A 26,405-nucleotide genomic window follows, 5' to 3' on the forward strand; every position below is an offset into this window, starting at 1 on the left:
TTTTGGCAATTCCTGACTACCAAACGGTAGGCAAAGATTCCCGCTCTAATACCACAACAATCCTATGTTTGACGTCAAATACCTTTACATCGATCATTTTCGAGTTAACTGATACAAAAAAAAATCCACATATTAATCACTAATACACATACTACAGAAAGAAACCCGACAGCACCCACATTCATCTACGCTTCGTGACACTCCGTCGCAACAATTACAAAGCTCGGCGATCTATTTCGAGACCGGGCGATTCCGCCTTGTGCAGTAGTTACAGGGGCCGTCTCATAAGAGGAGCACATACTTTTGCCGTATCCTGTCGATAGTACCCCAAATGTATCCTTCAAATTCAAAATGGAATCAATAATGTGTAATTGTTTTGGTTTAATGACGTAATTAAATCCAAATTCATCCAAAACGGCATTAGCCAACTCTTCCATGTTGTAACGTCGCTTGGTATGAGACGGCCCCTGTAACTGCTGCACAAGGCGGAATCGCCCAGTGGCGATCACGTGATCTACGTCTCGAAATAGATCGCCGAGCTTTGTAATTGTTGCGACGGAGTGTCACGAAGCGTAGCTGAATGTGGGTGCTGTCGGGTTTCTTTCTGTAGTTTATGTATTAGTGATTAATATGTGGATTTTTTTGTATCAGTTAACTCGAAAATGATCGATGTAAAGGTATTTGACGTCAAACATAGGATTGTTGTGGTATTAGAGCGGGAATCTTTGCCTACCGTTTGGTAGTCAGGAATTGCCAAAAATATACATAGGTTGGTCTCTGACTGTAATGAGAGCGTATTTATGTCCAAATGTCCGTCTAGCTCTCTTACAGTCAGAGTACTCGGGCTAACCGGCGGACAACTTGGCATTCATAGGGAGGTTATCGCTGTTTTTCATCACTAACTAATGTGACTTGACAAAGGTAAAGTATTATTGTATTTACAATGTGGGTTTTTTGGGGGTTTTTTTTTAGATTTTCGCTTATCGTATCGAAAACATATGACGCCAGGATATATAATAATTTCAAAATAAATCATTCACCTGTTTTCGTGTTTATAAACGCGAAGTAGGTCATCCTTAATGATAGTAATTAAGAATTTTAAAACCAGTCTAAAAACACCTTTTCCGCATTTTTAAAATTATAGTAAACAGTATAAATGTAATTATTTTTGTTCAGTTATTTTTTTTATTTAAACCGCAAAAGAAAACACAGGCAAATGCAAACAAAACGAAAATTTTACACCTTAAATGACAGTCATTCCAGTTAACAATTGTCACATTGTTATAAAAAATAAAAGCGAAATAAGATCCACGTGTGTGCACAATCTACCCGAGAAAAATAAAATCCATGTAGGCATCTTGGCCATGCATGACAATGAACATGTATGCATCTGCAGTACTGTGCCACTCAAGAAAACGATTTCGAAACTGATCATGAGATGGGTCATATGTGATCGTTCATTTTCATAGTAATATTTTCAACAAGACAAAACAAAAAAGTACTAAAATAATTCAGGGACAATAGTGTAGCGTTTATGGGCTAAAAGTGAGGTCATGGGCGGTTTATAAATAGCGGGGTCAATGATCTACATCTACTGCGCCGAATCACCGGACATGCAAATCGTTTTGGATACAAGGGGATGCCTATATTTATGCACCATTTTAAAATGTTTATTTACTACAGACATAAAACAGTTTGTAGTATATTTCAGATTATGCACTTCTTCATTGGTGAGAGACGCATTTTATTAAATATTTTATAATGTTCATATAGAAAATGGTCCTTGAAAGCTTAGGTGCGCCGATACACCGGACAGCACTGTACTATAGTCCGTTCCATCCTCCTACAAACAGTTTGGTTTGACGTGTTTTGTGCTTTTTAAAAAACATCGGTTTAGAAATAAATAACTCGTAGTAGCATCGGTGCCTGGTGATTCGAGGTCAACGTCCCTAACTGCGTTATGCTTCGAACTCCGTTCAGTTTGTTTTCTCGTGCACAGTTCGCGCAATGAACATCTGATTTGTTGTTGTCTGCATATCGTACATTTGTGAGGTGTTTTTTTTTACAGTTCAGGAACATAACCATTAAAGCCGCACACCCTAGTTCCATCCAGCGAAAATAAATTATAATTTGGTTAATCTACAAACCAGTAACACACTTAGATCACGTTTTTATCAAATGGAGTGAAAAAACAGGTTTTATATCTATAAATACCATGGGAATCCCCATGTCCCAATTGCTTGAAATAATTTTGAAAGTTAGTATTCTGATGTCACCGGTAGATGACGCTCTAAGCACAACAATGCCTACGTCGCGACAAATTTCACAGACTTGGGGTGCGTTCGTTTCACCTCTCCTGGACATGTTCCAACTGTTCTGTCCTGGTTGTATCCCCTCTCCAGATATCGTAAGACTTAGCAAAATTATTGGTTTTAAGGGTTTGTAACGTTTTGTATTGAGACACTTACTTGTCTGAACTTTATTGTTACTGAAAATGTTCAGGAACTGTGAAGAAAAATCTCACAAATGAACAACAACAATTCGGATGTTGATTGCGCGAACCGTGCACGAGAAAACAAACCGAACCAAAATGATAACGGTCACGTGATATACCAACGTCTGTGACATTGAAATGGAAATATCCCCTCTAAAAATAGATTGGACCTCGCTTGCTTAACAGTTTTTTCTCGACAGCACGTCTTGTGAAAAAAATGCAAAAAAATGAATTTCGTGGTTTTACAAACATCAGGATTACCAAAAAGCACTTCAGGTGAATGGAAATGTGTATTCTAAATAACAAAATGTAAATAAAGTGCAATTTTATTTGTGAAAAATGGGGTTTAATAGCGAAAAACAACGCCGTAATGGTTAACAAATAGCCGTAATTAGGGTGTGTCCCTTTAACAATAAAGTTTTTTCCAGCATTCTTAAAACGGAAACCTGTGTACCCGTTTATAGTTATTGTAAGGAGATACAAAGTGACGTCATTGGAATACTGACGTCATTCAAATTCAAAATTAGCTGTATGATTACAATGCTTCACCATACATTAGCTGTATGATTACAATGCTTCTTTTATTAAAATAAAAAACGGGTCTACTAACCTTGACCCCTGTCATATTTCTATAACAGCAGAACGCTGTTTACAGGTCAGTATTGTTTTTTTCTTTCTTAATTCTGGACAAAATATTAATTTTGAAATGAAAAGAAATATTTCACTTTAAAATGGAACTGATGTTTGTTGTGTGTGTGTGTGTGTGTGTGTGTGTGTGTGTGTGAGGGCCAGAGGGGGGATGCTTTGTATTTGTTTGGGGTAGGGTTGGTGTTGTTACTGGGTGGATTAAAAAAATATATATTTACATGTATTTTATTTATATATTTGTTTTGTTTTGTTGTGTGTTGCCTACCTGCTTACAATCACAATCCAAAAAGTGACTGTCGTAGACCTTACAATAACCTTAGACGGCAACTGAACGTTGTCCACCCATGTCAGCCAATCGAAGACATGATTTGGGTAAACATTACAAGCACCCTGTGCAATGTAGTGATTATCTTGTTAATAACATTTTAATTAGATGATGTAATTTGAGTCAAAGCCCAGGCCAAGCTACTAAATGATATAGACTATCATTTAGTAACTTGTATTGATGTGTAGGAGGACAGTTATAATTTAAAAGCTAAAGTGAGTTATGTCACTTGGCCCATGTGTTCATCACTTTATAAGCTGATTCAATACCCTGGCTTCATATAATAGCAACAACTGACTGTACTATGTTATTTGTTTATTATTTTGTAATACATTCTAAAACAGTTTACACACATGTAAAATGGTATTTGCATTTTGCACACTTCCAAATATGTCAAAGAAAAGGGTACAGATGGTGAGACCTCATACAAATCAGACAAACTTTTTCATTATCATAAAATTATCGGTGAAATACGCTTTTTTACCAGTACTTTTGCTACAAAAATATGCATGAGATACCTACTAAAGTTGTATCTTAAATGCAGCAGAATGCAGGAAATGGCATCTAGAATTCAATTTTTTTTCGGGGGAGCATGCCCCCGGACCCCCCTAGCATTCCATCACTTCGCTCGGTTGACATCCGCCTCCCCAATATTAATTTGCTTCCGACGCCCCTGTACCTATACATAAAAAGGGTACATGACGTTTCCGTTTTAAAAACACTGGAAAAAATTCCAATACAAAATTGCTATATCTTCTTAAGTGAGGGTATAATTCAATCTGTTTAAAATTAGCTCCATTATTACATGTGAATCTAACACCAGCCAGTTGGAGCTCATGTCCACCAATCAAAACCTTACTTGCAGAATCCTGCCAGTGATTTAAAACTAACAACACTGCGTAGTCCCCAATGTCCAGGTAACATTTCGTCTGTAAATAATAATTTAAATATTGACCAATCACACTTCGCCTTTTATAACGTTATTTGGGAGCATACAAATTCTAAAGATATCGGGCGAGTCTATTTTAGTGTCCGCAGTACAGCGAACCATACCAATAGGTACGGGGTGGGTTATCAGTCTTCAATTTTACATTAAAAATTATTTATTTATTTATATAAAAAAAAACAAACTAAATCAGTCTTCAGTTTTACATTACAAATTATTTATTTTATAAAATAAAACATGTTTTAAGGCATTCGTAATTCACACGAAACATGTATACCCTCAGGAAAATTCGGAATGTTTTCAAATTATTTTTAAATCACTGGCAGGATTCTGCAAGTAAAGTTTTGACTGGTGGACATGGGCTCCAACTGGCTGGTGTTAGATCCACATGTAATAGTGGAGCTAATTTTAATTAGATTGGGTATAATTCTCTTTAATTTAATTTGTAATACATTTTACATTCCAGATGTTTAATTTGTAATAATGTTTACATTCCATGTGTTTAATTTGTAATAATATTTACATTCCATGTGTTTAATTTGTAATAGTTTTTACATTCCAGGTGTTTAATTTGTAATAGCTGTTACATTTCAGGTGTTTAATTTGAAATAGCTGTTACATTTCAGGTGTTTAATTTGTAATGTTTTTTTACATTTCAGCAGGCCTCGAAATTCGGTGTTAAAAGGGCAGGCTATAATAGCCTTTAAAAATCTAGGAAATGAAGGGCACCAAGGCTAACCTAAAAGGCACAAAGGCTACGTTCATACATGTTCAAAGGGCACCAAGGCAGTATTTTTTAGAAAGTCAATTTAACCAGAAAAAAACTTTTATCTGTAATTCTGTTAAATTGGTCATTCATCAATAAATCAAAGTATTGTAGTGGTGTCATTAAACAAAACAGTATTTTAATTTGTTGTGGTGTCCTTAAAGACAACTTTGGTGGAGAGAGATTATGACGTATCTGGTCTCCTTGAACAAACACTGCTGCTGTTCCATCTCATTACAGCAGGTAATGGATTAAAGTCCACTGGTTTCGGACCATCTGAGCATATGGGGTATGACTGAAAGAAAATTATATTTGAATGGTTTGACAGTTATGTTAAAGTCTTAACATTTAAGAAATAAAATAAAATAATCTATAATAAAAGTAGATAAGGTATCTCCAGAGAATCACTGTAGAATACAGGTACTAAGTTTCAGAATTAACCAATCAAGATTTCTATTTCAATTTTACAATCTCATTAATTTAAGAAAAACCCAAAAAAACAAACAACATATTTACAAGTTTAGACATCTTTATTATTGTGTGGACACTACCAAGAGAATATGTGTATTACCTTTCAGAACAATACAGTCAAAGCTTTAGGAAAAGGGATGAAATGTTCAGTGTTAAATTATTTGAAATACAAATCATTAAATAAATAAATGTTCAAACCAAATCATTTAGGTTTTTAAAAATTTAATCTTTATATTATTTTTGTTGTTAATTCTATATTTAACAATAATAAAAAAAAATCCACCCTAATTTCAACTTTTTCTCCAACAAACATAATTGTAATAACAAGATTAACCAAATGACCCATATAATTATAGAATAAAAAATGTGGAGGGAAATCCCATTCTGTCATGTGACCGTATCCACAAAAACGTAAACATTGTCGGAGGACACCATGGCCTATTTTCTTAAGTATGTTTTCAGCATTTATGGATTATTTTTAGTGTGTGTGTGTGTGTGTGTGTGTGTGTGTGTTAAATGGAGGTTGAGGGGTGTGTGCGTGCGTGGGGGGGGGGGACCAGCGATGGTTTATATACACCCCCACCCCCCTTTTTGGCACCTTCTTACGCCGTGCCCTGGACCCAATCACTGGCGTTGTTAGAGACTGGACCCAGACTAGACATGCCTGGACGTTGAATGGATATGAGCATAACTAATTTGTTTGAAATTGGAATCATTAACACGTGCTCTTATTAGGTACCACGGTAATTGGTGACACACGAGATCGCATGATAGTACGGTAACGTGTGTGGCGATTAAACGGCTTTTATTACAAACTGCTAAATACTGTAGGCCTATAGAGGAAAATATATCGTCATCTCATACATTGTAGTGTTTTAGTTAATTGGGAATAAATTAATTTGGGTGATTTTAGCATGGGTCCGTTCAATAGTGTGACGGTACATGCTCTTAATTTTGTTTTCGCCTGTGGCGATATTAATTGTTTTAGAAGGCCGTGTGCAGTTCCAAATTGCACTTAGCCGAGATGGGCGATTGTTACGTAATACCTTCGCGAGTGCGGTTTCGACGACTGTGATTTTGGCGACCAAGGCGTCAGCCAGTCTGGCGATCTAAGAAAATATACCGACTCTGGGAGAGGTGGAATATCAGATGATAGGGGGAGGGCCGCCTTGTACCCCCAGGCGATATTCTGATTTTTATAATATATAGGTAGAATTTTAGAGTTAGGAAGAGAACCAAAAAGGAAGGCCTCCCGGGAACGTTGTCCGTTTGGACTTTGGTAAATATATTATTTCTGCTCTGTTGTATAACCTTGATGTGATTGATGTGACTTTAAATATTTTAATACTGTATTATACCAATATTCTTTAGACAGTGTCTTCGGTCATCTGACGAAGTAAATCGTAGACTTTTTGTTCTAACATTATAGGAGTATTTGGTAATATAAAGCTTAGCCAGTCATCCTAGAAGACCTAGGTAAACTGTAGGTTATTGTCTTTATTGTGATAGGTACCAGTATTAATTCTGTGTTACAAGGTTACTGAATGAGTAGTTAGGGTTAATTAAAAATTAACCAGTTAGGAATAGTGTTGTAATTCCTTTATTAATTAAGTTCTCCTGGCAGCGTTTCTCAATTATCACACGTTATTGAACGAGTAGTTAGGGTTAATTAAAAATTAACCAGTTAGGAATAGTGTTGTAATTCCTTTATTAATTAAGTTCCCCTAGAAGCGTTTCTCAATTATCACACGTGTGGGTGTTGTGTCACGGTGTAGTGATTAGCATATTGTGTAAACTAGACACCTAGAGATTAACTAACTAAGTGATCAGTTCTGGGTTGTTATTATTGTTGTTATTAATTAACTACTGCGGCAGTACATTTGTCAGCGTAGGTTAATACAGATTCTAAAGTGTATTGTGTTTTTGTTGTGTTTTCTAGTGAACTAAACGTGCTATAATAATATATACTTTATATAAGATCGTATCTCTGATCATTACCTAGAGACGAGCCAAAGCGGGTATATACCGCCTGTTACAGAGAGATCTAATAGATATACAGTTAGGAGAGATATTTGGACCATCGTGTTTCATTCAGTTACGGGTATTGTAGAATCCCCGTGACAGGAGTAGAAAATTGGGGCGCTCGTCCCGGATCTGAAACGGGACATGCATATTTAAAAAAAGTATTGTTTGTAAATGGGGGCTTTATAAATTAATTTTACAAATTACTAGAAGTAGCAACGTTGTTCACTAGAAAATTAATTAATAATAAGTGCGTCATATCTAAACATGGATAAGAATTTGCTGGATAGGCCTACGCTCAGTGTAGTGGAGATTAAGCGACACGTAAGGCCGAGTTGAAATCGCGGGTAAGCGAGAAATTGATTTAACATCAGCTAAAACCTTAGGAGATATAAGGACAATTATTATCCAGGAAGTTTTTGGTGATAGGCCTGTTATGGAAGACAGTGAGATTGTTCCAGAGATAGAGATAAATGAGTTCAGTGTGGAACAACAATTAGCTTTTAAAAAGCTTGAGTACGAAAGAGAAGAACGTGCATTAGATAGAGAGAGAGAAGAGAGAGATAGAGAAGAGAAAGAGAAGAACGTGCATTAGATAGAGAGAGAGAGATAGAGAAGAGAAAGAGAAGAACGTGCATTAGATAGAGAAGAGAGAGAGAGGGATAGAGAGAAAGAAGATAGAGATAGAGAAGATAGAAATAGAGACAGAGAAGAGAGGGATAGAGAGAGAGAAAGAGAAGAGAGGGATAGAGAATTCTAGTTAGAAAAATTAAAAGTGGAACATGAGTTGAAGTTGAATACTGAAGAAGTTAGACGAGAGGCAGGAAATGGTTTTAACATGTCGGAGGCTTATAGATCAGTACCTGTATTTGATGACCAGGAGGTAGATATGTTCTTCCAACTTTTTGAACGGGCCGCTAAGCAGCTAAATTGGCCGCAGTCTAAGTGGACATTGTTAGCCGTGTCTAAGTTTAAGGGGAAGGCTAGTGTAGCTTATAATTCAATGAGTGATGAGCGAGCAAGTCAGTACGACGTCGAATTCGTGCTGTTTAATGTTTTAAAAATAAAAGTTAGGGTTATACAAGTTTAAAAAAAAAAAAAACATACGCAAAAGGGGCATCACGGCAGGTAATTAAAAGGGCACGGTTATTCATAGCCGTAAAGTAACTGGTATTTTTGAGGCATCACGGCAAAGGCACAAGGCAGTACGGCAAATGCCGTGGAGCCGTCGTGAATTTCGAAGCCTGTTTCAGGTATTTAATTCGTAATAGCTTTTACATTTCAGGTGTTTAAATTTAATAGTTTTTACATTTCAGGTGTTTCATCGAGTACCAGCATGAAAATTACTACTTTTGATATCTTCTTCCAGACAGTGATAATATTAGGTTTGTACTCAATCGTGTACTTAATTCTGGTTTAATTCTCACCATGTTGCCTGTTTGTACTGGGACATTGTTCAATAACTTGTAAGGTGTGTAACATAGTGATAACTGTGACTAGGGCTGTAACGATATACTTGAATATTCGGTGCACCGAAAAACGATCTGTATCGTACTTGCATTCCAGCTGAAACGAATGCATACACATTGTGTATGTAATGCTTACTGTACAGTTTATGTTTATAATTCACACTAACCAAAACGCAATACCGATTCGATTGTTTTGATAATGTCCGAACCTGTTTTATATTACAATTGTTTTATTTTTTGTATTTTGTACCATTTTCAAAAAATTACTTTTTGCCTTCTTAAGAAATAATAAAATGCAAGTGAAAAGTACTAATTTAACTAGTTAGAATTTATTGTCTCACAAGATCGTCTTCTCTTTTAACTATGTTAGCCGAATACGAAATAATTTGTTGAACTGGTGATTTTAATAGCCGTATTTCAATTGATGATTGTATATTCAATGATAAAGATGGTAAAGATACTGAACCACTTTCCGACGCATACAAATTAGAAATACTTAACATTCCTCTTAAGAGAAAAAGTATGGACACGAAAAAGAATAATTATGGAAATTTACTTATAGATTTGTGTAAATTTAATAATCTGTACATTCTTAATGGTCGTGTCGGTGAAGATAAACATTTTTGTAAATTTACTTGTAAAAACTCTAGTGTTGTAGATTACTGTATTGATACTAGTAGTTTATTAGGTCTGATTGACGACTTTTGTATACTAGAATTTTCAAAATTATTTTCTGATGTTCATTGCCCACTATCCATTAAGCTAAAGTCTCATCAGACTTTACAAACTGATAATGATACTGATAATGATGAGATACATATGTCTGATAAACCACAGAAGTGGGATAACAGCAAAATAGACGATTTTTGTGGCAATATTAATATTGATACAGTGCATGAACTTTATGATCAGTTATGTAATACTGAGTTTAATACTATTACTGTTACATTTATCGATGGATTATTTGATAAACTCAGTAAATTATTGTTAACGGCTGCAAAAAATACATTTGGTGCTACAAAATCCCAACAGAAAAAAATCAGGTAAACATACTAAATGTAAACCATGGTTCACAAAAGATTGTAAATCTGCTAGACAGAATTATCAGAAAGCTAAACGATTATATAAGAAATATGGTTCTGTTATTTTTAAAAATGAAGTAAGATAAACAGAATGTAAATATAAGAAAGTACTAGACAAAAGCTTACGGTCTTACAGAATTAGCATGAAGAATAAATTAAAAAGTTTAAGATCATCTAATCCAAAAGATTACTGGAAAATATTAAATTCTAATAAAATACCAATGAGAACAAGAACAATATTGATATCAATACATTGTACGATTATTTTAAGAAACTGAATTCTAATGACGGTGTCAACGAAGAATGTAGACTTGATAATATGCCAAATATGGATTATACAAATAATGAACTTAACAGGCCTATCACAGGTGAAGAAATAAAATGTTGCATAATGAAAATGAAAAACAACAAATCATCTGGGAATGACCTGATCATCAATGAATACATCATTTCAACATGTGATATTTTATTACCATTTTATGTTACATTGTTTAACATCATATTTGATACTGGAATAATTCCTACTGCTTGGCTGGAAGGAAATATAATCGCTATATATAAGCAAAAAGGTGATCAGCTTGATCCGAGAAATTACCGACCTATTACATTGCTAAGTTGTTTGGGAAAATTATTTACATCTGTAATTAATAATAGACTTACGGTATTCTCTGATCAAGTTGAATTACTACAAAAAAGTCAGTTTGGTTTCCGACAAGGTTACTCTACAACTGATACTATTTTTGTATCATATTATTAGAATTACTAAAAGGAACAAAGAAAAATATGTACTGTGCTTTTATCGACTTTGAAAAAGCATTTGACTCTGTATGGCGTATTGGTTTATGGCAAAAATTATTAAGTTGTGATATTAATGGAAAATGTTTCAGAATAATATTTAATATGTATGACGGTATCAAATCTAGAATTGTACACAATGGCTGTAAATCTGAATATTTTCTATGTAATATTGGTGTACGACAAGGAGAAAATTTGTCACCTTTTTTATTTTCATTATATTTAAATGATTTAGAAACATTTTTAGCTACAAAAAATAGCAAAGGTATCGAATTAGTAACAAACCCACTTGAGAAAGATCTTAATGTATATATTAAGTTATTTGTGTTACTATATGCTGATGACACTGTACTACTAGCTGAAACAGCAGATCACCTACAACATCAACTAGATTGTTTTCAAGTATACTGTGAAACATGGAAACTTAAAGTTAATGCAGCCAAGACTAAAATTTTGATTTTTTTCAAGAAGTAACTCAAAAACAAAAAAGAATAAATTTACATATAATAATAAAAACTTAGAAATCTTAACTGAAGTTAAATACCTTGGGCTTGTGTTGAGTAAATCTGGGTCATTCACAAATGCTAAGAAAAATCTAATCAATCGAGCCTCAAAGTCTATGTTTGCTGTATTACAAAAATGCAGACAGTTCAATTTGTCAATCGATTGTCAATTAGACCTGTTCGACAGGATTGTAAAACCTATATTATTATATGGATGTGAAATATGGGGCTTCAGTAATTTAGATATCATTGAACGATTACACCTCAAGTTCTGCAAATATATATTATGTGTTAATAAGTCGACTCCAAGCTTTATGATTTATGGTGAATTAGGTAGATACCCACTGTCTATTAGTGTTAAAGTTAGAATGATTACATACTGGGCAAATGTTGTTAATAATAGAAAATCTAAATTGTCTGGTATATTATACATGTTGGCATCATATAACCATAACGTTAATGCTATACCATGTACTTGGTTATCCTTTATAAAACGTATATTAGATGAATGTGGTTTATGTAATATATATTCATGTACACAGGTGGATGTTTTGTGGTTAAAACATGCAGTTAAACGAATACTATGTGACCAGTACTTACAAAAATGGAATAGTGATAAATTTGACTCATCGAAAGGTATTAATTACAGAATGTTCAAGCATGAATTTAAATTAGAAAATTATTTGTTGAAACTCTCAACAAAAAATGCTAGAATTCTTTGTAAATTTAGAACTGGAAATGTCAGACTTCCTATTGAAACCGGTAGATGGTTTAATATTGAGAGAGAAAACAGAATATGTCACTTGTGCAACACTGATGTTGGTGATGAGTTTCACTATATTTTTAAATGTACGTCTTTATCTACTGATCGAAATGTGTATATACCTAGTTACTATACCAATAGACCAAGTGCAATTACCTTTTACCAGTTATTTTCTAAAACTAAAAAATCACTTTTGTGTAAACTATGTAAATATTTGCAAATTGTCATTGAGAGGGTCAGTCTTCCGGGTTAATATTACTTAAATAGTATGTCCATTACTACAGAAAACCACACTAAATAGTTTACATTTTCTCCATCGTCCATTACCATTTAATTACTACAGAAAAGATTAATCTACCACGTTTGTAACTATAGGCAATTTGTTTACATTTCTCTCCATACTGCACTCGGTTACCCAGCAGATTATGAGAAAACTAAAATTCCGTTGTCTTGTCTTGTCTTTTGTTTAAAATAACATTTTAACTTACATTCTCCATCCGAGTATTGTCATAGTAGATTTTACCTGTATCTTTCATCCACGTCATATATAATTTATATATTGAGAGAGGTGTGCAAACTAGATGCATCCTCCTGACAAATATTGTCACAGTTTTTTCGGTGGAAAGACTGATACCCCACCCATGGAGATTTCAAACATGCCTGACAATAGAATAAAGTTCTACTAGGAACCGTGAAGGTGTGAAGATCGCTTATTGTCAGCTGTAACGTGTCGCGTTCGCTTGTTTAAAAGTTAACATTTTGAGCGACTTAAGGAGTCACATTTGCAGGTAAAGGGTATTTTGGTAGGGGGCAAAGCGGACGCTTACAGCAGGAGACTGCTGATTACAGGTGACCGCTAGGATAGGTTTACCTGTATTATTTCATAACTTCAATGCATCATTTTTTGTATATATAATTTATATATTGAGAGAAAGTGTGCGTGAAAGATAATGGATTAGGGTTAGGGTTAAGAAAATCATACAGTAAGGATAAGAGTAATTAATTTGGTCAAAAGGCCAACTTAAAAAAATAAAATATATATGCAAAACAAAATTGAGTATGGCGCCATACCCTCTGGTGATGAAGCCTACTTTTCTTCATTCGAAAACGCTAAAGAATGTTTGCAAAAATGGACATACTTACAATAACATTTTAGTTGTTAATCTTTTTAAAAAAACCCTTTATACTAACAAAAACGTTTCTTATTACAAGGTCATAGCTAGGATTTATTAATTTTTTATTATTATTTTATTTTTATTATTATTATATTTTTTTTTGGGGGGGGGGGGGGGGGGGGGATTTTTGTAACAAATGAGAAGACACTAGGCAGTCCAGGGAATATTTTGAAATCTAGAGGCTCTAAAATATAATTTTGCAGCTATTTCGGGGAGGAGGGATTACATATTTGAAACATCATTATCAATAACCAGTAAATTGTCATGTCATGATGTTTGTTTTTAAACTTAATATTAGTTCTTAATGTACTGGACTCAAATGGTTCACTTCCTCCAGTTGGCTTTTTTGCAATAAACCATCTCTGGTTCCGGGATGTACTTTGTCCCACGATGTATAAGGAGCATCCCTAGACCGCTTAGTCTTTCCTCTGTCATTGTGGAATGGTTCCACAATTTAAGACACCGAAGAGCTGAGAAAGATGGTTCACAAGATACGCTTCCCATCAGGCGTAGTCATGAAAATGGTATGAATCTTGTGAATGGCGGGGGAAATTTCAGGGTTACAGACAGACAAAGCTGAATTTGCAGTTCTAGGTCTTTCATTAAATTACATGCTTTCATAGTACTTTTCCCACTTTGCCATCTCCACGGAGAAATTACATTCTTCTTCAAAGGTGAGAAATGTCTTGTAATAATTCAGCATTTCATTTAGATCATGGGTATCAATGCTTATTGCCGTTGATAGCCTGTCTGCAGCTATCAAACCTTTGTGATCTTGTGAGAATCTGTCTTCAATCTCCTGGACTACATGGTCAACAAATGGAAAGAAAACATTTATTTTGTAGTAATTACTTGGACTCTGTCTGGTGTTGTAACGTGCATTGGCACGATGATGCTGGATGTTGGCAGTGCGTGGTTTGGTGACTGTGATCCCTATAGCCTGTGCAATTGTCTCAATCCGGACCCACAGTTTCTCCCAAAACTCATCTGTTCGTCTATCTTGAATGCATGCTTTTGATATGTGCATATCCTTGTAAGCTTCTCCAAGACTACAATCCTTTGTTTGGAGTGTCTTTGTGACAACAGCAAAAAAGCTAAGAACAGTTTGCGCTACAAGTAGAAGACGTGAATATACACGTGCTTCATTTCTTGAATCACCGGTGCTGCGATCTGCTATCATATCCAATGCTTCGACCACAGAACAATACTTCGCCATCAAAGTTGATAGAGTTGTTACTCTAGCAGTCCGGCGGGTTGGACAAAACTTTGGAACTGTCACTGCATTTGAAGCTCGACTAATAGCACTGAATGATTCTTGCACCATATTTTCACTTTCCACAGACATTTACAAAAGTTTCATATAGGCACTGTCTGCTTCTCCAGATGCTGCTTGCAAACATATTTCCTTTCTCTTTGCACTTCCTCCAAGAAACCAAGTCAACTTTCCCATATTGTCAAAAAGATTGCAAATTTCTGGAACATTCTTACAGCTAGAAGAAAGTGCCAAGCTTAGAACATGCGATCTGCAATGCACATATCTTGCATTTGGATACTCTGCTGCTATCTTAGCTTGTACACCATTCTTAGATGAGCTCATATCAGAAGCACCATCGTATCCTTGTCCAACTAATCCCTCAAGATTAAGTCCCCAACGGCTAAGTGCATCCAAGCTTTCTTTTGCAATTGTTTGGGCATCCATACTTGTAACTTTCACGAACCCAAAAAGCTCCTCACATATTTCAAATTCCTTGTTTACAAAATGCGTTGATACTAACTTGTTCTGATGTTGAGCAGTCAGCCATCACACTCCAGTATCTTGGGATATCTTGCACAATTCCTTCTCTTATGGCTGATTAAGACAGTCGAAGATCAACCTTTGTTTATTTACCCTTAAAGTGCTGTTCCAGATATATGTTGTATTGAGCTATATCAATCAACATATTGTTTAATATGATTAGAGAATTAATAATATATATATATGTACCGATTTAAAAATATTCCACTGAAAAACAGAACCAGTTGAATTCGTTTCGGTTATTTCCGTAAGATTTGACCAGTATTGTAATGAAGGGAACTCCGTTCGATAGCCAGCGCCATTGCGTTTGTGTTTATTATGGTTAAACGGTGTGTTGTTGTTGGCTGTAGCAATCTAAAAGCTGATGAAGTTAGTCTTCACACATTTCCGAGTAATGGAATGAATGAACGACACCCCAGCACGAAAAATACATCGGCTATTGGGTGTCAAACTATGGTAATGCAAATAAATAAAGTGATGACCAACATCAATATAAAAATTCAAGGTTTAAACAAAAACAGTGTAAAGAACTGTGCAAAAATACAAATACAAATATCACAGAATTTTATGGACACCGAATTGTACTCTAAACTTCAATTTGTGCTGTATTGGCCATTCTCAAAGAGAATGTTACACCCCTGCACCACGGTGAGGTTACAGCACGCGCAGGGGTTCCGAGTAATGGACACTAGTTTCGATTCCTTCGAACAGGCTTGTCGGCTTAAGCGAGACATGGGAATACCATGAGTTAAGGTTTATACGATTGCACAAAACAAGTGACAACACGCCGACGCCATCCACTCCGAACCAGCCTACAGGGGTGCATATCGTCAACGTCCCAAACTGCGTTATGCTTCCAACTCCATTCAGTTTGTTTTCACATCCATCGTTCGTGCAATCAACATCCGATTTGTTGTCATCTGCTTCTCGTTCATTTGGAAGGTTTTTCTTTACAGTTCGAGAACATTTTCATTAACAGACTATAAATACAAAACTTTACAAACCCGTAAAACCATTAATTTTACTATACCTTCCGACAGAAAACACCTACATACTATGGAATTTACTACAAGTTATTTATTTCTGAGCTGATTGTTTTCAAAATTGTACACAAAAATAGTTTTTTTTTTGTTATTTCCAAAACACTTTTACTGGGTTTTTTTTTTTTATGTCAATGAATGAAATCGGTATTTTTGTGTAATAAAGTGAATAATTTCATGTTGTTAACATAATTTCATTATTTGTGCATATTTGTGGCAATGTAATCGTGATTGTAATCATGATTACTTGACAATGTATTTGCAATAGTAATTGTGACATTCTCAATTAATCGATTACTTGCAGGACTTTAATATTTTCTCTTACTGTACATCCACTTCCTTTTTCCGCATTTGAACAAGTGAAAATATTGGTGGACAAGTAGATCATTATTATTAATATTATCATCATTGTTATTATTATGATTAGTATTTATTATTATTATTATTATAATAATAATAATAATTATTATTATTATATTTTATTTATTATTATTCTTATTATTTATTTATTTATTTATTATTCTTATTAGTAGTAGTAGTATCAGTATTATCATCATCAGTATCGTCATTATTATTATTATTATTATTATTATTATTTTCAGACATCTATTTGATTCACAGTATGACTGTTTCTATACCCAAGCGGGTGGGACTTCTAGGAAACAACAATGTGTCTTTAGAGTGTGTCTATACAAAGTCAGACTGTGAGACGTTCGTTAAACTGGCTTGGAGCAGGCATCGGATTGGCGACTTGTCGGCTGATATTCTTGCAAACGTGGACGAAAACTATAATGTGGCACTAACCAATAAGGCTGACTATTTAAAGAAGAGAACGGTGGTGAAGTTCGTTCCGGGTGTGTTCACCATCACATACATGTATGTTAGATGTGAGGATCAAGCTGCATACCTATGCAGCGTGTCATGCAACGGTGATTCAACTGCACCGTCCGCGAAAATGGATTTTCAAGTACTGACTAGGCCAAAACCAGGTATTACCAAGGACTGACTTGATTACTACTTGAGCTTCTTAACAAAAATGACAACAAACAAATCTGCTGAAATTAAATAAATATATTTAAAAACTTAACAATGTTCGGAAACAGTTTCCGGATTCCTAGAACTAATTAACACTTACTGTCACTTATCTACTTTTGCAAATATTAAAATAATCCTTCATATGTGTCCATGTGGGGCAAGGCTATTCTACCCGAGAGTAAAAAATTTGTTGTCAGGGACGATGCTTGCCGAGTCTCTGATATCATATTATGTACCCGAGGGTGGAATAGCCCTGTCCCACATGGATACATAATGGAGGATTATTTTTCTCCCTTCCAGTAGATGAAATAACAAGCATTTTTGGAAAACGTGGAAAACCTACATTTTTTTATTTTTTACCTTAAAATAAAATAATCATAACCATTGAAAAGATCGTACCCAAAAATGGTTTATACTAAAAGTATAAACAAATAATGATAGTATAATTTCATTATGTCAGTAGGTTTCCTTGTTTTTATGAAATATAAAAAGCATTTCTTGCGTTATTTTGCCGTTTACGTGACGTCACCCAATGTTAATATCAGCCAAACAACAGAAGTCACGTGGTCATGCAAGACCAATTTATTCCGCATGGGTTGATGTCATGGAATACGCCCGTCTTGCATGGCTAGGCATGGGAGAAAAAAATATATATGTATACTACACTACAGCACATTCAATCAAGTTAATTAGTAAAAAAAAAAAAAAAAAAAAAAATAATTCACAGCGTTTCCGGTGTGTTCTAAATTTGAATGTTTTAAGCTTTATAACTCGCAATTTCACTGAATCTAAACTGGACATCCAACAGCTACTGTTGATGACTGCAAGGTCACTGATCCGTTCACCATTGGACATGTTCTAACAAATAATTTCACTTAATCCTGAACTAAAAATCCCATCTCAAGGCTGTGACGTCAGTTCTCACCTTTGAACTCGTCATCTGCTGTCTGTCAACTCAAGACACCCATCTTCAGCCCATAAAACTAACATAAAACCTATATCAAAAATAGGTCAAATACAAATAATGTGTCCATTGACACGACCCCTAAATTATCTGTCAACAGCGTTCTTCAACTGTGCACGCAATTGAAATATTCATTTCATCAAAATACTCACTACTCCTGGAGATGAGACGTTTGGCATGCATGAGAGGTACCGTAAATCACCTTCAATATTTGGTGAGGGGATCCCCTGGGTCATCATAAAAATCAGGGTGGACATTCTAATTCTTGGCAATAAGTGAGAAATTTGATATTATGTACAAATTTAACATGGTGAAAAGTGACCAAAAATTAGGGGTATTTGAAATTAAATTTGACATCTTGGCGAGATATCAATATATCATAGCATTTAACACGCCAAATGAAGTTTGGAGTATTCTCTATAAAATAAAATAAAGATGTTTTAGATTGAATAATTTTCAAGGTCAACAAAGGTCAAATTATGATGTCATGAGGTTGTTGCCTTTAAATTATGACCCATCAAAATTATAATGGACTCCCAAAAGCTCAGAAACAAGATAGGCATTGTTTATTTAGCTTTTCTGCAAGAAGACATCATAGGTAAGTTTTTATAATAATAACCTTTGAAAAATGTAGCATATTAACCCCTGAGATGGCATTTGAAGTTTTGACCAAAATGCAAAATTACTACATTTTTGGTAAGAAGTCAAAAAAAACCCTAGAACTTGCAGCAATAATATTCCATTTGGTAAATATCGTCATCAACCAATGCTAAAGTGCAAAGGGATATCTGATAGACGTTCACGACGTTAGCTGGCCTTGATGGTCGGATATGGGGCATATACTAAAACCGTGAAGTGTGGTCCCGACACGATCATGTTAAAGGGATGTAGCAAACTAAGAGGCTGCTGCTGTGGTGGTGGCTGCTGCTATGGTGGTGATGGTAGTGGTGGTGGCTGCTGCTATGGTGGTGATGGTAGTGGTGGTGGCTGCGGCTATGGTGGTGATGGTAGTGGTGGTGGCTGCGGCTATGGTGGTGATGGTAGTGGTGGTGGCTGCTGCTATGGTGGTGATGGTAGTGGTGGTGGCTGCTGCTATGGTGGTGATGGTAGTGGTGGTGGCTGCTTCTATGGTGGTGATGGTAGTGGTGGTGGCTGTTGCTATGGCGGTGATGGTAGTGGTGGTGGCTGCGGCTATGGTGGTGATGGTAGTGGTGGTGGCTGCGGCTATGGTGGTGATGGTAGTGGTGGTGGCTGCTGCTATGGTGGTGATGGTAGTGGTGGTGGCTGCTGCTATGATGGTGATGGTAGTGGTGGTGGCTGCTGCTGTGGTGGTGGCTGCGGCTATGGTGGTGATGGTAGTGGTGGTGGCTGCTGCTATGGTGGTGATGGTAGTGGTGGTGGCTGCGGCTATGGTGGTGATGGTAGTGGTGGTGGCTGCGGCTATGGTGGTGATGGTAGTGGTGGTGGCTGCTGCTATGATGGTGATGGTGGTGTCTGCTGTGGAATGTATTTTTAACTAGTTGTTGACAGACCTGTCAACCTTTAGTCAAGAGAAAGCAGGAGGTGTGTGTTGAAAAAGCAGGAGATTTTGTCAAAAAACAGGAGATTTTTTAACTGCACACGATTTAACACAACTTTTTAAATAGTACTACAATAAGTTATATGAACACTACATAATGTCATGTATACTTGTCAACCTTAGTTATTAGCATTAAAAAATAATAATAATAAAAAGAATTATATATATATTAAATTTTGTTTTAATTATTTTTAAATATTATTATAATTTAATACATAGTTTTAAAAATAACTCTTTTACCCAAAAATCTTAACACTAACAAATTTAAACATTAATTAGTACATTTACGGTATTACACTTACACTGTTACAGGTTGCATCATCGTTATTTGTGTTTCGTGAAAAGTAGACCCAAGACAAATATATATATATAGGCCTAAATCTTATAAATTAATATTCAGGTTTTACGACAATAAGGTACAGTGGTGTGGTACTTATTTAAAATCACCATAACCATGCAATAAACATTGTATTTCCACTAATCATACATAAAAGCTCATTACTGACATCGTGTGAAATATACCGGAATTTTACCTATTTCCGTGAGTAACGTTATGTCAAACACGAGATTTATTAATCGTAGGAAAATAATCCCTTGAAGTGTACTCTTGTTATTAACATTTTACTGCACAAACCTACAAATCTAATTGATACAAGTATTGTTTATACAGCTAATTGGTCTTTCTGTCGTCTTCCTTTGACATGTGATTTTGACTTTGTGTGTATTGATGCATGCGTTCGCTGTCAGAACAGAACAGAACTTTATTACACTCGTGGCCATCGTTCGATGGCATCAGAGGAATACATAAATAACATAGCATAAACAACATCAAGATGACAATATCTGAATAAAAACGAATAAAACATATATACACAATAGAAGTCTTAGGAGGAGCAGAATTGTTTGTTGATAATAACAATAAATTTACACAATTTCTTAAGGGTGCCAATATTTTTACAACTGAACAGCTTTTTAAATTTATATATATTTGGTCTATTTATGTAGTACTTTTTAATATATTTAGCCCTTTCCGCTGTAAATTTTGCACAGATAAATAAATAATGAAACTCATCCCCAACATCGTTTGTAGTACAATATATACATTTTCTATTTTCATATAATATGTTCCTCCACCTTCCTTGTTCAATTGGTGAAAAGTGATTGGCAATACGGAATCTAAGGAAGGTGGTGTACATAGTGTTATCCAGAATGTTAAAATAAGATTCAAACTCAAGTTTATCTTTAAATATTCTATAGGTCAAACCCTCAGATGAGTTTGAGATTTCACTTTGCCAGTGTTGTTGAAATTGGTCTGAAAGTCTTTGTTTGACTAACTTTTTTAAACTTAAGACTGATCTAAAGGTCTGTGTATCCCAAATATTATTAAGACCAAGATTATAAAGAATATCTCTAATATATGTTATCCATTTATGGTTCATACCACATTGTATATTATCATGATATAATAGATGATAGATCTGTAGAGAGTTTGGTAGGTTTTCCCGTTAAAAGACGAGCCCAATAAGAAACCATACGTACAGATATTGTTAACGACAGTGGTTTCCTACCAAACTCTCCATACAACATATATACAGGTGTGCTCTTTCTTAAAGGTACTAGATAACGTAAAAACTGTATATGTACATTTTCTATTATCCGAGTATTCTCAAAACCCCAGATTTCACACCCATACAGTAATATTGGAACAACAATAGCGTCAAATAATTTTAGTCGATATTCAATTGACAAACAGCATTCATTCGATTTTTTCAAGATAAAACATGGCTTTTCGAGCCTGTTGTACTAAATTATTTTTACATTGATTAAATTTGTTAGTTTTTTCGAACCATATTCCCAGATACTTGTATTCATTTACATTTTCTAAGGCAAAATTATCTAAATAATATACTTTAGTATAGTCCTTCTTTGTGCCTCCGAATATAATAATCTTGGTTTTTGAGATGTTTATAGATAATTTCCATGTTTTGCAATAAGAGTCATAGGCATTTAATATATGTTGCAGTTCCTCTTCTTTTCTTGCAAGTAGGGCTGTATCGTCTGCATATAACATAGTAAGAATATTTATGCCCAAGTCCAGATATATGTCGAAGTCAAAAGCATTAATAGTAACACCTTTACACTGTTGCGACTTTAAGAACTCTTCCAAGTCATTTATAAACAATGAGAATAAAAGAGGTGATAAATTTTCTCCTTGTCTCACTCCTATATCACATGCAAAGTAGTTCGACAATTTACTCTCCTTTCTAATACATGATTTGATTCCACTGTACATACTATGAATGACTCTAAACATTTCCCCATCAATATTATACTTTAACAGTTTAGACCAAAGCCCTACCCCCCATATAGTGTCGAAAGCCTTTTTGAGATCGATAAAAGCACAAAATAATTTTTCCTTCTTCCTTTTTAGCAGTTCAATTATCGAATGAAGTAAAAACACATGATCATTTGTTGAGTAACCTTGTCTAAAACCAGCTTGAGCTTCCGATAGCGTATCGCTATTTTGAAGATAATCAGTCATTCTATTATTGAGCACATTAGTGAACAGCTTACTAAAACATGATAATAGAGTTATAGGTCTATAGTTATCAACACATCCCACATCTCCGTTGTTTTTATATATAGTTATTATAATACCAATCAGCCATTCTTCTGGAAAATGTCCACTCTCTAAAATTAAATTAAACAGTATATTATACACAGGCAAGAACATGTTAATCGTGGTTTTGATGTGTTCGTTAATAAGGTTATCGTGACCAGCTGCTTTGCTATTTTTAAGATGCTTAACAGCTTTTAAGATTTCATCGTCGGATATAGTCATATTTAAAATCTCATTTGTATCCACCGATGCAGCAATGTCATCTACATCACATAGATTGTCGTCATGTTCATCAATATAATAGTTAATGTTTTTAAAATGTTCGAAAAATTCTTCTATCGAAGGGCTGTTATTTGGTGTATCTTGCTTTCTTTTCAAAACTTTAAAAATACTTTTAGGGTCAGCTTCAATCCTTTTAGAAAGGTCATCTTCTAGTTTCTTTTTGTGTGCACTGCTGTATTTTCTGATCGTATGTTTGTATTGTTTACTTGCGGACTTTAAAGCTTGCATACTGTCTTCGTTGTTTTGTCGTTGGTGCTTATGTTTTGCCCTGTGAAACGCGTTTCTTGCATTAACACAATCTTTCTGAAACCATGGCTTGTGAACACGCTTAACGCGTTGTTTCTTGAAGTGATTTTTGGGGGTTACGAAACCGAAAACAGCACCGGCGGTATTAACAAATAGTTTGTTAATCTGGTTTACAGCACTGTCGATAGCAGTCTTAGAACTGTGAGTAGTGTTCGATAGTGTAGTCAGTATAGATTCAATGTCCGATTGCTTGATAGACTGTGTGAAGTTATTCTGCAGCGTCTTATCCCATCTGCGTGGCTTTGTCGGTGAACTCTGGCGTGGACTTACAGCTTGTGCCGTCGTGTCGTGAGAGTTACAATTGATAGTCACAGATATGGCACAGTGAATATCGGAATATAACCAGTCAAAATCACATACTTTAAAATTATGTACAATATTAAAAATTTCAGGCGTTGCTATCCCATAGCTCTACTGTACTCACACCTTTACACGTGACTTTTCCTATGTATTTATCGTCGCCAACTCTACCATTTAAGATATAAAGGTTATTCATTTTACACATTTCAATTAATTTGTAACCATTATTATTAGGTTTACCGCTATCTTGGTTGTGTCTACTAGTTGGTGTACTTAAGGAGTCTAAAACATCGATATCATCTAAACAGTTAAACAAAACGTCGTGACTTTCACTAAAACATGTAACATTATTATCAACATGAACGTAATCAGGCAATAAACTCGTTCTGGAATTAAAGTCACCAACAAGAAGTAAACGAGTAGTCAATAATAACTTTTCTGATATTTCACAGTTTATTGTTTGAAATGTATCTACCGTGTTGTATGGCGATCCTTCGGGCGGGATATATACAGCTCCAACTACTATGTCCGAATTGCTGCTAAGCAATTTTGATTTCAATTTAAACCATAAAATATACTCAGATTGGCTAGCTATAGTAAAATCAATATTATCGACATATTTGTTTTTCACCGATACACCAATTCCACCTGACGTTTTTAATGAATAACACTTTCTGTTATTCATTATGAAATGGTAACCTGGTATTTCTATGGAATCTAACTCAGTAGTTTTGGTCTCACAAAAGCACAATATGTCATAGTTGTTCACAAATGTTAAAAATTCAGGTATATTCAGCTTCGATTTTAAACCACATACATTAAAAAACCCAGTTTGAGGTAAGCAGGTTCGCACACTGGAACGATTAATGGAAACCTAACGGATTCGCATTCCGGTCCCCCTCCACACCCCTATTTACTAATCGCTTCAAAGGTTGAAGTTTGGGCTTGGCGATCGTAACAGCTACGTTTGCTTGCCTGTTGTTCTGGCGATGTCGTTGAGCTTCTGTGTCGCGTCTGTCGGCTTGGATTTGCTAATACTGGGGTTTCCGTTGGGTAGATGCGTTTTCCATCAACAAATAACCTGTCCGCAACAAAAGAAACCCGCCGATTGTTTTGTTTAGCCTCCCTAAACAGTGGGAAAAGATGCCTTCGTCTCTCGACGATTTCATAGGGAAACTGTTCCATGATTCCATTTGGCTTTCCCTTTAGCATGTACGATTTCCTGCGCACAGCTTCTCGATCTTGATAGCTTTCGAATCGCGCAACTATGGGTCTTGGTTTCGTGTTTACTACATTGCCTTCATTGTCTTTCCTCACTTTACCCAATCTATGCACTCTATCAAAGTAAAGCTGGGATCTGTCAAAGTTCAATTGATTATCAATGAAATCATACAAAACATGTTCAGTATCTTCCTTTTCACTTTCCCTTATTCCAGTGAACAACAAATTGTTTTTCATGGACCGTGTTTGTATGTCGTATATTGTTTCATGTAAATCAGAGTTATCAGGCTAAGTTTTTCCATTTGAATTCTGAGGACCTCCAAACGCGCATTTACATCATTCTTTTCATTTGTAACCAATTTCTCGACACTGGTAACTGTGTGCTTAATATTACACCGTTCTTGTTTTGACGTGTCAAACGAGTCGCTCAAAAATTGATAACTCTTCTCTAGTGTACCGACTCTATCTTTTGTTGTTTTCAGTTCATTGGTAAGTCTAAATACGGAACATTCAATATTTGATAATTTATTTTCAATGGCCGGTAAACAATTCAGTTTTGATGTTTGCTGTTCAATGTTGACCAGTTGGTCCATTAAGGTCCTCGCCCAAGCAGGCGGTGACAGAGCATTACTACTATCAATACTCACTGCTGGCTGTGGATGGGCTTGGCTTGGCTGGGTAGTGTTCATTATGTATGTGAATTCCGCACCGCCTTGATACACCTCGGCCGCCATATTGCCTACATTTAATTGCCCATTCTCGTATGTGGCATTGTTCAAACTTTCGTTTTGACTCATTTTAGCAATTTTTCACTTCAGAAGATTCCCACAACTCTTTACATGGGTTTCACAACATTCAGTCACATCAATTATTTAAATTTCATACTTTGGATAGATAAAAACATTCAAAATTGTGAGACATCTTTGAGACTTCGTCTTGTCATCTTGACGCATGCGCACACAGAATGAATGTCAACTCTAGCACTTCCAGCCATAGAACTTTGCGTTATGTAATCCAGTGGGAAGACATTTTACGAGTCAGAGGTGTTATTAGGACTAAATTGGATAGTTTTATATATGGCAACACTGAATGTCAATACACAGCCACGGTAGCTTGAATATTTTTTATGCTTAGAAAATAACGATTTCCCGGGAGAAACGTTTTTCCCGTGGGAGACTTGATCAAATACCGGGAGTCTCCCGCGGTATCCGGGAGGGTTGACAGGTCTGGTTGTTGATTGAGCTAGATCTAATATGGAGAGGGAGGAGGGGTGTACCTGAGTAGGTGATCGTGTTATGGGATGGGGTAGAGTGGATTTTCAACTAGATTAAGCTAGATCTAATATGGAGTGGGAGGTGGGGTGTGTGTTTGTGTGTACCCGTGTAGTTCTAACACCAAAGGTGATGGGGGTTGGGTGGAGTGTATTTTCAACTACCGGGTAGAAGGTGTGTATTAAGATAGATCTTATATGGAGGGGTAGGTGGGGGTGTACCCGAGTAGTTCTAACACGGAACGGCCAGATTTGTTGGAAGTGTAAATGAGGTAATAGTTACCGAAGATAACAATACAAATATTATGTGTGTATTTGTTTATTGGCTGAACTGGCCACGGCTTAATTTAAAGTTACCACCCCAAAATAAAGCAATTGGGCAACCCAAATATAAATAAAATGACACACAGATAGATATAAATGCAAATGAAATAATACGTTGAAAATTGCAAATATGTGAAAATTATGTTTGCTGAAATTTAGCAACAGTGCCCACTGGAACCAGATGTACACATGTCGCAAATATGCAAATAA

The 26,405-nt window shown here is 35.4% G+C and overlaps 1 protein-coding gene across 2 annotated transcripts in view; it reads left to right on the plus strand.

Annotated features, from left to right (window-relative positions):
- The window catches only part of LOC121373389, a 52,654-nt gene that overhangs the window by 3,286 nt on the left and 22,963 nt on the right, over window positions 1-26,405 (plus strand). The window contains exons 1-4 of one of the 2 annotated variants that reach the window (XM_041500025.1): window positions 2,918-3,149; window positions 5,073-5,422; window positions 8,989-9,057; window positions 16,897-17,283. In XM_041500025.1, coding sequence (XP_041355959.1) covers window positions 9,009-9,057; window positions 16,897-17,283 — 436 coding nt within the window. In that variant the 5' untranslated portion in view covers window positions 2,918-3,149; window positions 5,073-5,422; window positions 8,989-9,008. Of the gene's footprint in view, window positions 1-2,917; window positions 3,150-5,072; window positions 5,423-8,988; window positions 9,058-16,896; window positions 17,284-26,405 lie in introns of those variants that run through there. The other variant, XM_041500024.1, reaches the window with a different exon arrangement.

Source organism: Gigantopelta aegis, chromosome 5 (genome assembly GCF_016097555.1).
Source record: "Gigantopelta aegis isolate Gae_Host chromosome 5, Gae_host_genome, whole genome shotgun sequence".
NCBI lineage: Eukaryota > Metazoa > Mollusca > Gastropoda > Neomphalida > Peltospiridae > Gigantopelta > Gigantopelta aegis.